The sequence below is a fragment of the Lathyrus oleraceus genome, chromosome 4 (assembly GCF_024323335.1).
Source record: "Lathyrus oleraceus cultivar Zhongwan6 chromosome 4, CAAS_Psat_ZW6_1.0, whole genome shotgun sequence".
NCBI classification, from domain to species: domain Eukaryota; kingdom Viridiplantae; phylum Streptophyta; class Magnoliopsida; order Fabales; family Fabaceae; genus Lathyrus; species Lathyrus oleraceus.
The window spans coordinates 126,621,422-126,637,758 of NC_066582.1; the positions used below are offsets into that span (position 1 = coordinate 126,621,422).

Genomic DNA, 16,337 nt, shown 5'->3' on the forward strand with positions numbered 1-16,337 from the left:
CTCAAATGGTTTATAAAAGAGTTGAATATAATGTTCACAAATCAACCAATTTAAAAAAAGTTTTCTTTTCAAATAAGAGTTTAATAAAATTACTCGATGTAGCATATTTTTTAATACAATTATGTGATTGGAGTTATTATCACACACACTTGAACCAAAAACAAAATAAACAAGAGAAGTTAAACTAAAGATATCAACTCTTTAATTGATCTAAAATTGTTGCATCTTGTTAATTTAGTTTTATTGTTTTTTTTTTTGTTGGTTGGATTTTTTATTTTGTCCTCTAACTTTTTTTTCCCTTTTTTATGTAGCTTTCCTCTAACTTTTCTTTTTCTTTTTCTTTTTCTTTTTTTCTTTTTTTATGCCGTCTTCTTTATTGTACTTTCTTCGTTTTTTTCATAGGTCACGCTAGTCTTGTTTATACTACTTCTAATATAGATTGAAATTTATAACTTCTCTTATGAATTTATGGAATATCAATTGATTAATAGGTGACAAAGTATAAAATGGCATATTGCGCCGCCCCATTTTTATTTTTCTTAGATTTGTGATATGTTTAGATAATTTTAAATCAGATGAATTCCAACTGAAATGGAATGAATCTTTCAAATTAAATTTAAACTTATATATTTTAAATCATAAAACTATGACATTATTGTCTATAGCTTACACTAGTTTGTTAGCTATTATTATCCGTAGTTGGAATTAGTAATTTATAGTAGAACTCAGATTCACGAGATCTCACAAACAAACTGGTCCACTACACATTACTCTGTATCAATAAGACCAAATTCTAATAACTACATAAAACAGTGTAGTGCTTTACTACAACTGGAAGAAGAAAAGAAAAGCTAAGAGAACACAATGCTGCTACTCATAATAATCTCTTCTATCTTTCTCATCCTTTTTATGATAATCAAATGGTATTCCAATTCTACAAAAACCAAAAACTCACCTCCTTCTCCTCCAAAATTCCCTATAATAGGAAATTTACATCAACTTGGCCTATTCCCTCACCGCACACTTCAATCTCTGGCTAAACAATATGGCCCTTTCATGCAAATCCATCTTGGGAGTGTACCAGTTCTTGTAGTCTCATCACCTGAAGCAGCATGTGAGATTATGAAAACTCATGACCGCGTCTTTGCAAACAGACCCCAAACTAAACTTTATGACATACTTTTATATGATTGCAAAGATGTTTCCACAGCTGCATATGGAGAGTATTGGAGACAGATAAGGAGTATTTCTGTTTTACATCTTCTCAGTGCTAAAAGGGTTCAATCTCTTCGCGCTGTGAGAGAGGAAGAAGTTGGTTTTATGGTGGAGAAAATAAAGCAGTGCTGTTCTGGTTCGGTGCCGGTGAATATAAGTGAATTAGTCTCCACAACTATTAACGATATAGTTTGTAGGGTTGCTTTGGGGAGAAAGTATAGCGGTGAAAGTGGGAAGGGGTTTAAGAAGTTGTTGATGGAGTTTACAGAGTTACTAGGTACTATTATTGTTGGTGACTATGTTCCTTGGCTTGATTGGTTGACCCATGTTTCTGGATTTTATGCAAGAGCAAAAAGAGTGGCTAAAGAGTTTGATGATCTTTTGGAGGATGTTGTTGAAGATCATATCAGGAAGCAGAAAGAAGACAGTGATTTTTCAAGTGCTGAAGATCATCGTGACTTTGTTGATGTTTTGCTTTGGATTCAAAGGACAGAATCACTTGGCTTTCCAATTGACAGAACTGTCATAAAAGCTCTGTTGTTGGTAAGCATAAAACTAAAACTCTATATTTCCTCTGTTATCGGATTTTTAAAACACTGCATCTATGTCATTAGAATATATTCTCATGTTTTTGGAGGTCATCTGTAGGTTAGACCTGGGCAAAATAAATAGTGGTTCTATTTAACTATTTAGCTGTGATAATATCTTAAGAGAACTTATTTTACCTTGTTTTAATTGCCACAAATTTTAAACCTGTGCGCGATAGTCTGTCTTGTACGCCTTCAAAATTGTCTGAACATGTTGTTAAATTATAGTTTGATTATTCTACTTGTATAGGACATGTTTTCTGGTGGCACAGACACAATATCCACGTTGCTAGAGTGGACAATGACAGAACTCTTAAAACATCCAAATATCATGAAGAAATTACAAGAAGAAGCAAGGGCAGTCGCTAATGGAAGAACACACATAACAGAAGATGATTTGCGTAGCATGAAATACTTACCAGCAGTGATTAAAGAAACACTGCGAGTACATCCACCAATCCCATTACTAGTCCCTCGAGAAAACAGACAAGATATCAAAGTAACTGGTTACCACATCAAAGGTGGGACACGAGTAATCATAAATGCTTGGGCCATTGCAAGAGATCCAACATATTGGGATCAACCTGAAGATTTCAAGCCAGAGAGATTCCTGAGTAGTGAAATAGATGTGAAGGGAAATGATTTCCGATTGATTCCATTTGGAGCAGGGAGAAGGGGCTGTCCAGGGATAGTTTATGCTATGGCTGCCGGTGAAATTGTGTTGGCCAACCTTGTGCATAAATTTAATTGGGAATTACATGGTGATGCTGCAGGATTGGAAAACTTGGACATGTCTGAAACATTTGGTTTAACCATGCATAGAAAGACTCCTCTTCTAGCAACTGCAACCTATGAATGAGGTACATGGGAAACACTGTCGACATCCATAATAATTTCAAAAAATAAATAAATTTAATGCATGTGTTAGTGTCTGTTTCAAACACATTTCTTCAGAAGTGTCCACACTGAGATGTTACAATCCTCTCTCTCTCTATATATATATATATATTTGTGGGGAGGATAGGTGTGCATTTTCTAAACGGTTTTTCTTGAAAATTTTGATTCTCTTTAGCTGGCTTGCATTTGATCTGTTTGGAAACCGAGGAACATGGCAAGTTTTCAAAATCTTGATCGTAATGATTTTCTAACTTATTTGAAAGCATGGCGTTTTGTGTTAGCTCAAAGAAAAGGTATGTGGAGGTTTTATGTTTAGGATTTATTTGCTTTTTAGTGCTCTTTACCGCATGTGAGTGTGTCCTTGTTTTGAACGCTTGTATTTTACTTGTTTTAGGTATATGGTTTTTGTTGTGTTGCTATTTGGCTTTTTCGAGATTTAAATATATTTGTGTTGTTCTCTCTTGCACGATTAGTATATTCTAATTACTATTAGTGCTAACCCACGAATTGAGGTAATATATATTGCACGTTTCACTATTATTCTTTCTTTGATGATTTTGGAAATTTATAAAATTAAAGTTTTAATGAAAATTTGTTTACATTGTCTCCTAAAAGAAAAATGAGATATTATTCTCAAATGTCAATTATTGACCAACTTAATAAACATAGACATTTTCTTACCGATTTCATTAATGTAAATTCACACATGGTTTGAAGTTATTTGATGAGCTAAATGCATCCAATTTATATCCTAATAATTCTATACACATCATATAAATTTGAGATTTGAAGAAATTGTTTTCTTCCAGTGTCTCCAAAAAGAACAAGATACTCCAAATCTTGGTCTATGATAAACTATTAGAAAGATTCAATTTTCCGGTAGATTTAAGTCAAAATTCCGAAGAAAAACTTTCCTTCGGGTTTTCCTGCCGTTAATGGTTCCTAGCTAAAACCTTAACTATTTTGGCAGGAATATCCGCAGGTATCCGAAGATGAAACCTCAAAAATAACCGCAGATAATACCGCAGGAATACGGCAGGTAAACAGATAATTCTGCAGCAGATATTTTTCTAAAATAAAAAAAATTAATTTAATTGTTACTAGTGTCGAGTCAAAGGGCTAAATTAAAAAAATTAAACAAAACTTGTATTTTTCCTGCACAATGTAATACATGAAAATGCAGATTCACTCGGAAACAGTATATGAAAAACTAATTTATAATACAAATAATAGAGAATGTGAATATTACCACAATGAGTTGAGAACAACAATTATAAACCATCACAATACTAATAAGAATACAAACAATATGAGAAAAGCTTTAAGTGAAACCTTTGTCAAATGTTAAATGCGGAACAACGTATGAAAAACTAATTTATAATACAAAAAATAGAGAATGTAAACAGAACCACAATTAATTGAGAACAACAATTATAAACCATCACAATACTAATTTATAATACTTAAAATAGAGAATGTAAACAGAACCACAACTAATTGAGAACAACAATTATAAGCCATCATGATACTAATAAGAATACAAAAACAATATGAAGAAAGTTATAAGTGAAACTTTTGTTAGATGTTAAATGCGGAACATTACTCATCTGCGAAGCTGTATAAGAGGGATATGACCCATTAGTAGACTAAATGTGAATAGCAAAGTGATTTGTTATTGAATAATATCAAACGTCAAACATCGTAAACAATCAATAGGTGACTAATAGTGGTCAGAGTTTACATCAAACTTTTTTCATATTAAAAGAAAGAGCATCACAAAAGATTGGCGAATTCACCTGATCGAAGTAGCTAACCTTCGATACGTAACATCGATGTTCATGTAGCACCGGATCATCATCTGTATTTGTTGCAAAGATTGGCGAACTCACCTTGTCACTTACTTTCCAAATAATCCTGCGAATTAGATGTGATGGTCTCTGCTATCAATTGGCAGCACATCCAAGACAGTTTTGAACAAATCAGAATGCGGGGTTCAGCGACGGGATTGTGTGTGCAACAAACCCGCAACCAAGACCTCTACATCTGCACCAAACATTGACATGCGGCCTCCGTGTGCAACGGGATTGTGTATGCGAGATGCAACAAACGTGCAAGAGAGACAAACATACTGTGAATCAAAGATTTAGAGTGCTGAGTTATTGTGCCTTAATCTAAAAATGTTGAGTGCCTGAGATCTTAACAAATGCTGTAATTATCTATTACCAAGCCTCACTTTTTATTCTAGCCTAAGTTAATAGTACAAGAAAACACTTCCCCAAGCATACATAAACCATAAATGAATTTAATTAAGCATATATTAATAAACTCAGTATTACACATGAGAAGTTTCACAGCCAAGAAATTTTTTGTGTAAGCATTAATAAATCCTTACTGTTTCACGGAATTCCAACCGAATGTGAGGAACGTTTGTTCTATGATTGTCATTTCCATTTGGCCCTCTCGTAGTATTCCTTACCAATCTAGTGTGACTGAAAAAAAAATTGATCAGTTGAGAATAATGAAATTTGAAACTAAATTCTTTGAAGAACATAAGATTCACATTTACATAAATATCTACCATCATAATCATTAAATTGCTAAAAGATGCCACAAACTTACCTATAAATTACGCCACTGCGAGTTTTTCCATCTCACGGAATCCAGATCACTGACACCTATAACTGTAGCCATATATCTGCAATAAAATGAAGTATTGTTTCAAATATTCAATATCAAAGATTTATTTCCATGATAGCATTTTTAGCCAAACTACCCTAATGATACACAGTCACAAAATGAAGCACCTTCTTGTTGTCGAGTCTTCTGTTTCAAATATCATTCTAATGTCACAAAATGACGTTTCGGTTGTCCTGGTGAGGAACTCTGAATCGAAAGGCAGAATGAGAATCTCACGTCATTACTTTCTTACATATAAGAAACCAGTTAAATGTTTGAATATAACACTAAATCTGCTCATGGATTTTCAGTCACTCAACTAAGGTCAACGGAAACTAGTTAAATTTTTTAATTTAACACTAAAACATCTTCACAAAGCAGGACCGTAAAATTTATTTAGGATGAAATCATATACTCTGATGAGTGTGGTCCTATCCAGGTGGATTTGATTGGAGGTAAGAGATATTTCGTCACATTCATAGATAATTTCAGTCGAAAACTATTGATTTACCTGAACAAGAAGAAAAATGAAGTGATCGAGGTATTTGTCAAGTTTAAATCTATGATTGAAAGACAAAGTGATCGAAAGTTCAAGATTCTGAGAACTGATGGTGGTGGAGAATATATGTCGAAAGACTTCGACGTATTATATGAGAAAGAAGGAATTGTACATGAGGTCACCCTACACTCCATAGCAGAATGGAACGACAAAAAGGAAGAATAGAACCATCATGAACATGATGAGAAGTATGTTTAAAGACAAGTATCTATCAAAAGAATTATGGAGAGAAGTTGTGTCGACTGCAACATACATATTGAACAGATGTACGACAAAGAAGGTAGAAAGAGTTACGTCAGAAAAATGTTGGTCTAGTATCAAGCCTAACTTAAGTCATATGAAGGTATTTTGATCTATAACACATAGATATGTGCCAGATCAGTTGAGAAGAAAACTTGATGACAAGTCAAGTCAGATGATCCTAATAGGATATCATTCGACTGAAGGTTACAAGTTGTTCGAAACAGTGAACAAGCAAGTAATGATCAACATGGACATGATCATAGACAAGCTTAAGGAATAAGATTGGACTGAAAATGTCAAGAAGGATTCAGTGAGAATCTTATGTGAAGAACCAACAATTGAAGTCGAAAGAGAAGTTTAACAAGAAGAAGTCAGAGGTCAAGCAAGCACAAGCAGATCTCAAAGGACAAGACACATGCCCGAAAGGTTGCAAGAATGTATGATTATATCAGATGATATGGTCGATGATGAAGGTGAGCTGGTACACTATGTTTTCTATGCAGATGTCGAACCAGTCAATGCAGTTGAGACATTGAAGGATTCAAAGTGGGTGAAAGCAATGAATGATGAACTAAAGTCCATCGAAGACAACAACACCTGGCCATTTGTCGAATTGCCTCAAGGAAAGAAGGAAACCAATGTGAAGTGGGTATATAAGGTGAAACTGAATCCCAAAGGTGAGGTAACTCGACATAAGACAAAACTTGTGGCGAAATGATTTCTTTAGAAGGAAGAAATTGATTTCGTTGAAGTTTTTGCACCTGTTGTTAGGATCGAAACAATTAGATTGGTTGCTGGTCTAAAAAACATGAACAACTGGCACACATGTCAGTTGGATGTGAAATACGCGTTCATGAATGACCCATTGGATGAAAAAGTGTATGTTGCACAACCATCTGGATTTATGAAACAAGGTGAAGAAAAAAAAGGTATACAAATTACATAAAGCCTTGTATGGACTTAAGCAAGCTCCAAGAGCTTGGAATAAGAAGATAGACAGTTTCCCAAGGGAAAAGGAATTTGGGAAGCGCATAACTGAGCATAGAGTATTTGTAAGAAGAAGAAATAGGGAATTTATTATACTATGTCTATATGTTGATGACCTGTTAATAACAGGAAGTTGCAAGAAGGAGATCGGAGATTTCAAACATGACCTAAGTGAGGAGTTTGAAATGTCAGACTTGGGAAATCTCTCATATTTCCCTGGCATTGAATTTTACAAGAGTGGCATAGGCTTGATGATGCACCAAATAAAATATGCAGGTGAAATACTCAAAAGATTTGAGATGCAAGATTGCAACTCAACTTCGACGCCAATTGAGCCCATATTGCAACTATCGAAATACACAAATGAAGATGATGTCAATCCAACGCAGTATAAAAGACTCATTGGATCATTTTGATACCTTTGTCACACAAGGCCTAATCTAGCATACGGTGTAGGTATGGTGAGTAGGGTATGGTGAGTAGATTCATGCAGAAGGCGAAGGTATCACACCTAGCAGCAATGAAGAGGTAAGGTATCTCAAAGAAACTCTCAACTATGACCTTTTGTTTCCTGTAGCTGATGAAGGAAAAGAATGCAAACTAGTGAGATACACCAACTCAAGTTGGTGTAGCGATGTTGATGATAGAAAATCCACAGCTGGATATGTGCTTATGCTAGGCGGTGCACCACTTTCTTGGAGTTCGAGAAAGGAACCGGTAGTGGTACTATCATCGTGTGAAGTATATTACATAGTTGTTTCTCTTTGTGCATGTCAAGCAACTTGGATGGTGAATTTGGTCGAAGAGATTACAGGGAAGAATCATGGAGCAATTACCATGAAGATCGACAACATGTCTGCTATCAATCTGACAAAGAATCCGATAGTGCATGGCCGAAGCAAACACATCAAAACGAGGTTCCACTATGTTCGGGAGCAAGTGCCAGAAGTGAAGCTGAACATGGAACACTGCAGAATTGAGAATCAGATTACAGATATCATGACGAAGGGAGTGCATGTCAAAGTGTTTAAGAAGTTAGGGTCTATGATGAATGTATATAGCTTAGATATAATGAATTAAGTGGTGCGTTGAATTGTAATTCCTTGTGTCAAAGCAGGTTGCTCGACAGAAGTAAGGAAGTGTCGAATCACCTAGGTGTCTAAATGTCGAAAAGTATTTCGAAAGTAATGTTAGACTTAGCTTTATTTGTTTGTTTAGCTGAGTTAGTTAGGTTAGTTTTGGGCCTTGCTTGATAAGCAAGAAATCCCATACTCTATAAATAGGGAGTAACCCCTATTATTGTAAACACTTGAGTTTTACAGTTGCAAAAGGAATAAAGAATCACAATTTGTAAGCAGAGAGAAACTCTGCACAATCAATTCATCTTATTTCCTCTCTCGATAAACCCTAACCATTTTCTTTCCCCAATTCAATTTTCTTTTCTTGTTTTCATCATCATTGTGCAGCGATACAATCTTGCAACCAAAGTTGGTTGATTCACTCGAGTGAATAGTGAAGAACAAGAGAGAATTATATCGGTGGGATTGAATCTTGTTCATAAAGATTGACTCGGAATCACTCAAAGTTTTAGGTTTAATTCCAACAATATGAACTTGTCTTTAATATTGATAATAAAAGAATTTATGAAATGACATATGATACAACCAATTAACTAGATAAGAAAGCGAGTATAAATATAGTTCTCAGTGATAAAAAGTCTAAATTACTCCAATCTTTTCAATGTTATATGATTGAAGAATCGACTTACTATCAAGATAATTTGTTGTTATTTAATAGCTATTGACATATTACTTATTTGCACTTGTGTTCAATATTAAAAATGTGATTGAAATATTTCGTAAAACGACACAAAATATAATCAATTAAATCCAAACAATAAAAAATGCATAAATATTAGTTTTAATCTATATTTTAGTACAATTATAATGTACAAAATAATTTTAACATGTTTAATACTACTTATTATTTTAAATCTAAAACTATTCACTTATGACAATCATTAATTTAAATTGTTATTTTTTTGCCTATTCACTTATGAACTCCACTTCTATTACTCTCATATTAGAGACAGTCTTGTAGGCATGACCAATAAATCCGCCTCAGCCAGGCCTGACCTCCCCCGCCCCATTATTAATGGAGAAAACCCGTTTTAATTAGGAACAAGTGTGGGGGCAAGAAAAACCCGGTTTTTATTTATGGGGGAGGGGGCAGGGAATGCTATTATCAGCCCCGCACAAAGGCCCGTATCTACCCTCGCTTATAAAATTTAATTTAATTTTTTTTATTTTTAATAATTTTATTACTCATTTACACTTCTTAATATTCAAATATCATGTTTATTATCGTTACCTTTATTTTTCTAAATACAAATTAAATAAAAAGGATCAAGCATTATGATTATTCATAAAATGATCAATTATTTAATTAAATTGTTTATTTTTATTGTTATTAAAAAAATGTACATTAAAAAAACAATTTATATGGGTGGAGCGGAGCGGACGCAGGAAACACGTTTCTCGAGGCGGACACGGGGAAACCCGTTCTTTGATAGGGGCGGGGAACCAATTATTAGCAATTATTAGTCCCGACACTGGATGGGTCTGAGTCTGAGAGGCAGGAGCGGGTCTAGCTCTGCTTAACCCAACCACTCCTCGCCCCACACTATTTCCATGCCTACAATTTTATTTGTTAAAAAGAAATCAAGACAATTTTTTATTTAAGAAGAGAAACTGTAATCCTTATGATGTTAAGAATCTAAGTCGAAAAAATACATGCATATAAACAAACATAATAGGTAACTTTATATACAACAAATCACAATTTTTTTATTAATTAAAAAATAAAAATAATTTTTTTATCTCTCTTTCATAATCACCACCACCCTATAATTCTTAGAAAAGTTTTGATTTTGCATTGTGACTTGTTCTTTAAATTCATGATTAAATGACCCTTTAATTCTTCTAGTTTTATATTTCTACCAAATTGGTTAATGATAAAATGCATTGAAAAATAGAAAAGCTTGAATTTTTATTTATTTATTTATTTATTTAGGGTAATGCTAACTTGTGTCTTAGGGGCGCAAGTTAAGAAACCTAGTTATAAAAAAATTGTATTGAGAAAAACAATTAAAAAATTAATATATATTTTTATTAAAATCAATACACAATTTTCAATACAACATTACTTTTTTTAGTTCTTAACTTGTGTCCCTATGACACAAGTTAACATTACCCATTTATTTATAGGTTAAATATATGTTATCCTATAATGTGAATGAATTTTGATTTACCCTTATAATTTTTTTTAATTCCCCTCTTATAATGTAAAGAATATGTTGTTTAAAAAAATGATCTCATTGACTTTTTAACCTAAGACCATAGTCTTCCACTTTCAACAATGATTTTTTTTTTCAAAATAATCAAATTTTTCAATTTTTTTTCCGAAAATAACCAATTTTTCAAAAAAAAAAACAAAAATAACCAAGTTTGGTAGAGGATGCGCTAGATGAATTGGCGCACCCCCATACCAATAAGAGGAGACGCCAGTAGCATTGACGCACATGCATTGGGCCTCGTGAGGAGACGCCAATGCTTGTGGCGCCTGCATTGGCCCTCATGAGGAGGCGCCAATGCCTTTGGCGCCTGAGTGTGTTTCTTAAGGTGGGCGCCAATTCATGTGGCGCTTGCTTGTAATGGTCATGTGGGCGCCAATTCAATTGACACCCACGTGTTTTGTCCAATAGATGTTCCGTCTCTATAAATACCACGCCTTGCATACAATTATTTTCACTCAAATTCATCTCCTAGTCTAGTTCGACGATCAATTTCAATTTTCTTTGTTTCAACAATGTCTGCATACATTCAGAAACGAAATGCTGATGTAATATTTTTTGCCGTTGCAGCTCCGATACATGTTCGACTTTGGAACACAGATACGTTTGAATGTCTTAATCGGACGTTGTACAGTTGGTTAGAGGGAGAAATTGGAGAGGTTGAACGGATTAGAAGAATACAATGGCTTGTGTCCACGTTCAACCAACACGGAGAAGTGCGCGAATGGCTGGATATTAAGATCGACAAAGACGCTCGTAGGATGATGCATTACATGTTCAAAATTGTTTTGATGGTTGTAATCGTATAGTTTTTGTATTCTAGTTGTTTTAATTGTTTGTGTTATTTTTTATGAACAACTGTCTTTTCGTCACAGACGTCTACTATGAAGTAAATTTAGTTTTCCATATATTGCAACAGAGGTACTTTGAAATAAATTTAGTTTTCCATATATAGCAACAGAGGTACATCTGAATTTATCTGGTTGTGCTCGTTCCAACACTAGGACAGTTATTACGATTGTGACCTGGTTGACGGCATGAACTACATAGTCTAACCATTTTGTTCGCCGTATCCATTTCGGTTCGAATCTGGCTGCTGTTAGGGCGACCCTTTTTCTTCCTTCGCATAACTTCGTTGTGCCAGACGATGTCCCCTTGATATTCTGGCCAATAATCCTATTTTGCCACTACCGAAAAACTAATTTTATAAACATTTGAAAGGCTGACGAATTTGTAAACTTCAGATAGCAAGTAGGATGAATCCCTTCGAACCTTTGAGCACGCCGCAATGACATGGGACCAGGGGGTACGAAAGGCTTGGAACCTTCCGCAGTCGCACCAACCTCTATCTAGTTCGACTCTATACTGTCCCATCGGCATGCCCTCATTGTGATCCATGGACTCGGCAACACTAAACCAACCTTTAGTTCGGTCAAATATCGTAACCACATATGTGTTTGCTATGGCAGATTCATGTCTGATGAATTTCATTGAAGCATCACTGAATAACTGTCCAGATTGCAACACTGAACTCCATTTTGAGCGTCTGGTTTTAAACAACACCCCTAGCTTGAAATATGTAGCTTGCACCAAAGAGGTTATTGGTAGGTTACGGATGCCTTTAAAGACAGAGTTCATTGATTCCACAAGATTTGTTGTCATGTGGCCCCAACGCTGACCGTTGTCGTATGCCCTAGTCCACTTCTCCAACGGAATACTATCGATCCACCGAACTGCATCTTCGTTTGACAATCTTATTTCCTCGCGGTAGTGTTTGAAAGAAGGTTCCGATAATGCGTAACCTGCATTGACAACCTTCTTACACAACGTCTTATCTTTGATTTCCCGCATGAAGTTCTGAGCAATATGTCTAATACAAAACACATCCGTCGAAGGAGGATTTTTCCAGCCATTGTCAATGTTATTATATGCACTGATGATTGAGGGGTGTCTATCAGAGATCAAACACAAGTTAGGCTGAGGTGCAACGTGCAATCAGAGATTTCTTAGGAAAAAACTCCATCCCTCAGCAGTCTCACCTTCAACTAGGGCAAAGGCGATTGGAAAAATATTGTTGTTCCCATCTTGTGCCACTGCCATCAGTAACGTTCCTTTGTATTTTCCATACAACCATGTACCATCATTTTGTATAATTGGTTTACAGAAAGAAAAAACTATGATACACGGTTGATATGCCCAAAATAGACGGTGAAATATTCTATTTCCAACAGCACACGTACCATATGGTGTATATGCGGGCAATGTTTCCATCTTGACAATTGTCCCGGGAGCATAGTCTTTTAGAGCCAACATGTATTTTGGAAGTTGTTTGTAAGACTCCTCCCAATTGCTAAACACTTTTTCAACAACTTTTGTTCTAGCTATCCATGCCTTCCTATATGATGGAGTGTACTCGTACTCTGCCCTAATATGCGAGATTATTGTACTCACCTTTAACGACGGATTATCGCCAATGACAGACAATATTTCATCGCATATTAGCTGAGAGCTTAATTTACAATGATCCTGCATTGGGTTTGTCAGCATGCATGTGTGATCTGGACCCATTGATCCAATCTCCCAAGACTCGCTCCTCTTCCGGTACAAAGTTGACAACCTAAAAAGGAAGTGCTCATTCGGACAATAAACTTTATACCTCGATGTGTCAGTTCTGTCTACTCTGAAATCTGCTAATAGTTGCATGTTGAATTTCTTAATGGCTTTTACACATTCCTCTTTTGTGCGAAATGTGTCTCCTTGTTTTAGAGATCCTTGCATTTGCACGTAAGGATTGTACCATACATCTGCCGAAAGTTCATCTGAACCCAAATTTAACCTTGTCATGTGTTGGGGTGGGCAATATACATGACTTACTGGTATTGGCTCCTCTTCCTCTTCAGTGTTCACCATCGAATCAACCATGATCTCAGGTTCCTCTTCTTCATCGTCTGGAACATTCACTTCAGCGTGTTCATCATCAGTCTCACAAAACACTTGTGACTGATCAATGTACTGAGACTCCTGTTGTTGATGTGGTAATATATACAACTCTATATCGTTGTAACCGGATTGTTCGTGACTGCCAAACATATGTTGAACATCATCATCATCTCGAATCTTCTTCTGATAAAATTTTACCTGGTTTTGTGCAAACCAAACCATATTTTTATAGATGATCTGACCCATATTATTGCACTGCAATTTCTTTTCTATTCTTTATTTCAGATGTGAAAAATTTGATCGTCGATTTATTATAAACCGAGTCACCTCTGTGTTTCGAAAGCAAAAATTGAACAACTGATGATCAAATATTTCACCTTCGACATGTGCACTGATCATGTAATGTTGTGTGGAAGATATTGTGTTGAAATATTAAATATGTAGATAGTTTGAATGGAATTGAAACTGAATGCATTGCTAAGTTGTTCAACTGCACAACCTAAATAGGTTGGTCATTGGTAAGTTGGTCGTTGCATTGATAACTTGGTAATTGTCTGTTCAGACTTGACCATGCATGCAGTTGAAGGAATCCAGCACGCAGAGAAAAGATTGAAAAGAATACACAAGCGCCAGGGAATCAAAGAATCTCTGAGCTCTGTTCCCTAAGATTCCAACCTAGGCGCCATAAAGTAACTGAGGCGTCAAAGGGTTGGGCGCCTCTTCACAAAACAACACTTAGGTGCCACTAGGAAGGGCGCCCCTTCCAATTGCCCTACACTAAGGCGCCAAGAGGAAGGGCGCGTCTTCCTTGCATGTGAGAAATCACATGTAGGCGCCAAACTCAAGGGCTCATCTTCCCTTGCATGTGCTTTCTTCACATGCGCCAAGAAGATTTCTCACATGCCAGCTTTCTCTTCCATGCTGAATTTTGTCATTCTCTTGTCTCCTCTTGCCTTTCTATGCAACCAATCACACTCTTTGTAGGTTCCAAACCTACTCACTCATTCATCTATAAATAGTCTCTTATATCAACAATATCAAATCATCTTCATCAATACTCAAGTATTTTCTTCTACCACACTTCTTTCATCTACCAAACTCAAGCTTTGCAAATTCAAACCATGTCTTTGTTGACTATGGGCGATGAACAGAGAGGCATAATTGAGAATATCTCGGCATTTGTATGTTATCTCTCTCTTTTAGTTTCTATTTTTTGATTACTTCTAATATATATCTTCTTTGTGTTATACCTTTGTAATGTCTCTCTTTTTAGTTTCTATTTTTGGATTTCTTCTAATACATATCTTCTTTGTGTTATACCTTTGTAATCTCTCTCTTTTTAGTTTCTATTTTTGGATTTCTTCTAATACATATCTTTTTTGTGTTATACCTTTGTAATCTCTCTCTTTTTAGTTTCTATTTTTGGATTTCTTCTAATACATATCTTCTTTGTGTTATACCTTTGTAATCTCTCTCTTTTTAGTTTTTATTTTTGGATTACTTCTAATACATATCTTCTTTGTGTTATACCTTTGTAATCTATCTCTTTTTAGTTTCTATTTTTGGATTACTTCTAATACATATCTTCTTTGTGTTATACCTTTGTAATCTCTCTCTTTTTAGTTTCTATTTTTGGATTACTTCTAATACATATCTTCTTTGTGTTATACCTTTGTAATCTCTCTCTTTTTAGTTTCTATTTTTGGATTACTTCTTATAGATGTGTGTTTGTTGAGTATGTATTTCTTCTTATAATTGTATTTTCTTACTTTTTTGTTATTAGGATCCGAAGCGGTTTAGATGTCGTGTACATGAATATGTATCCCACGATCCTTTAATAGAACCATATATTAGAGGATGTGGATTTGGAAATCTACTAAACATTATTTCGTACTCGGTGGACTACAAGTTCATTCTGGCTTTGTTGGAGAGGTGGAGACCCGAGACCCACACATTTCACCTTCCAATTGGTGAATGTACCGTCACACTTGAGGACATGTACATGTTGTTGGGTCTCCGTATAGACGGAAAGGCAGTGAATGGGAAAGTTAACAAAGACAACAATATATGCAATGAATTATTGGGTGCCCCTTTGTTAGACGACGAAATTGAGGGAGACACATCCGATCAAGCAAGGGGGCAAGGTATAAACTTAAAATACCTTAAACAATATTATGCAAGTATAGTATTGTCCGACGATTTAACCGAGTATGAGAAAATAATAAAAGCTCGGTGTTATATTATGATTTTATTTGGTAACTTTTTGTTTCCAGAAAGTACAGGTAATTTTGTGAATATAATGTATTTACCTTTATTACGCAATATTAATAAGGTAAAGACTTATAGTTGGGGTTCAGCTGTGTTGGCCCATCTATATAGTGCAATGTGTAGAACTGCAAAAAAGAATACTTGTACTTTTTTTTCATGTGCTTATTTGCTTCAAGCTTGGGGGTGGTCTAGAATGCCGTCGCTCGCCCCGATAAATGAGCACCCATTCGTGTTCCCCTTTGCAACCAAGTAAGTCTAACACTTTACCATTCACCATTTAGTTAATTATATTTATTATTTAAATTAACAGTAAATAATATTTTTCACTTCTTTTTATTATCTTAGGTGGTCAGTAAGGGGAATAAACTACAATAGGTGTCCGAAACACGCTATTGTAGTCTATCAAAATCTATTGGACCATATTGGACATGACGATGTAATACTCCTACCAAACTATATTTTAATTTAAAAATACTTCTCAAATTATTTTCCATCTAACGATTTGGTATTGTTTTACAGTTTGTTTGGAGGGAATATCTGGGTCTGAATCATGATGTGAACCATGACGATGCTGTAATTTGGACAGCGAAGACCCCGATTATCCGATTCATTA

At 35.2% G+C, this 16,337-nt stretch overlaps 1 protein-coding gene across 3 annotated transcripts; it reads left to right on the forward strand.

Moving 5' to 3' along the window:
• Nucleotides 1-587: 587 nt before the first annotated feature.
• LOC127073992 (cytochrome P450 736A117) lies at nt 588-11,424 on the forward strand. Of its 3 annotated transcripts, XR_007785910.1 has the most exons (4): nt 588-1,758; nt 2,053-2,662; nt 3,670-3,738; nt 11,087-11,424. XR_007785910.1 is itself a non-coding variant. In XM_051015247.1 (3 exons), exons 1-2 carry the CDS (start codon nt 865-867, stop codon nt 2,659-2,661), a joined length of 1,503 nt encoding a protein of 500 aa, XP_050871204.1. In that variant the 5' UTR covers nt 588-864; the 3' UTR covers nt 2,662; nt 11,087-11,424. The 3 variants fall into 3 exon arrangements, 2 of the variants coding, with proteins under 2 accessions (XP_050871204.1, XP_050871203.1); XM_051015247.1 differs by lacking the exon at nt 3,670-3,738; XM_051015246.1 differs by lacking the exons at nt 3,670-3,738; nt 11,087-11,424 and adding an exon at nt 2,875-3,161.
• The last annotated feature ends 4,913 nt before the right edge of the window (nt 11,425-16,337 follow it).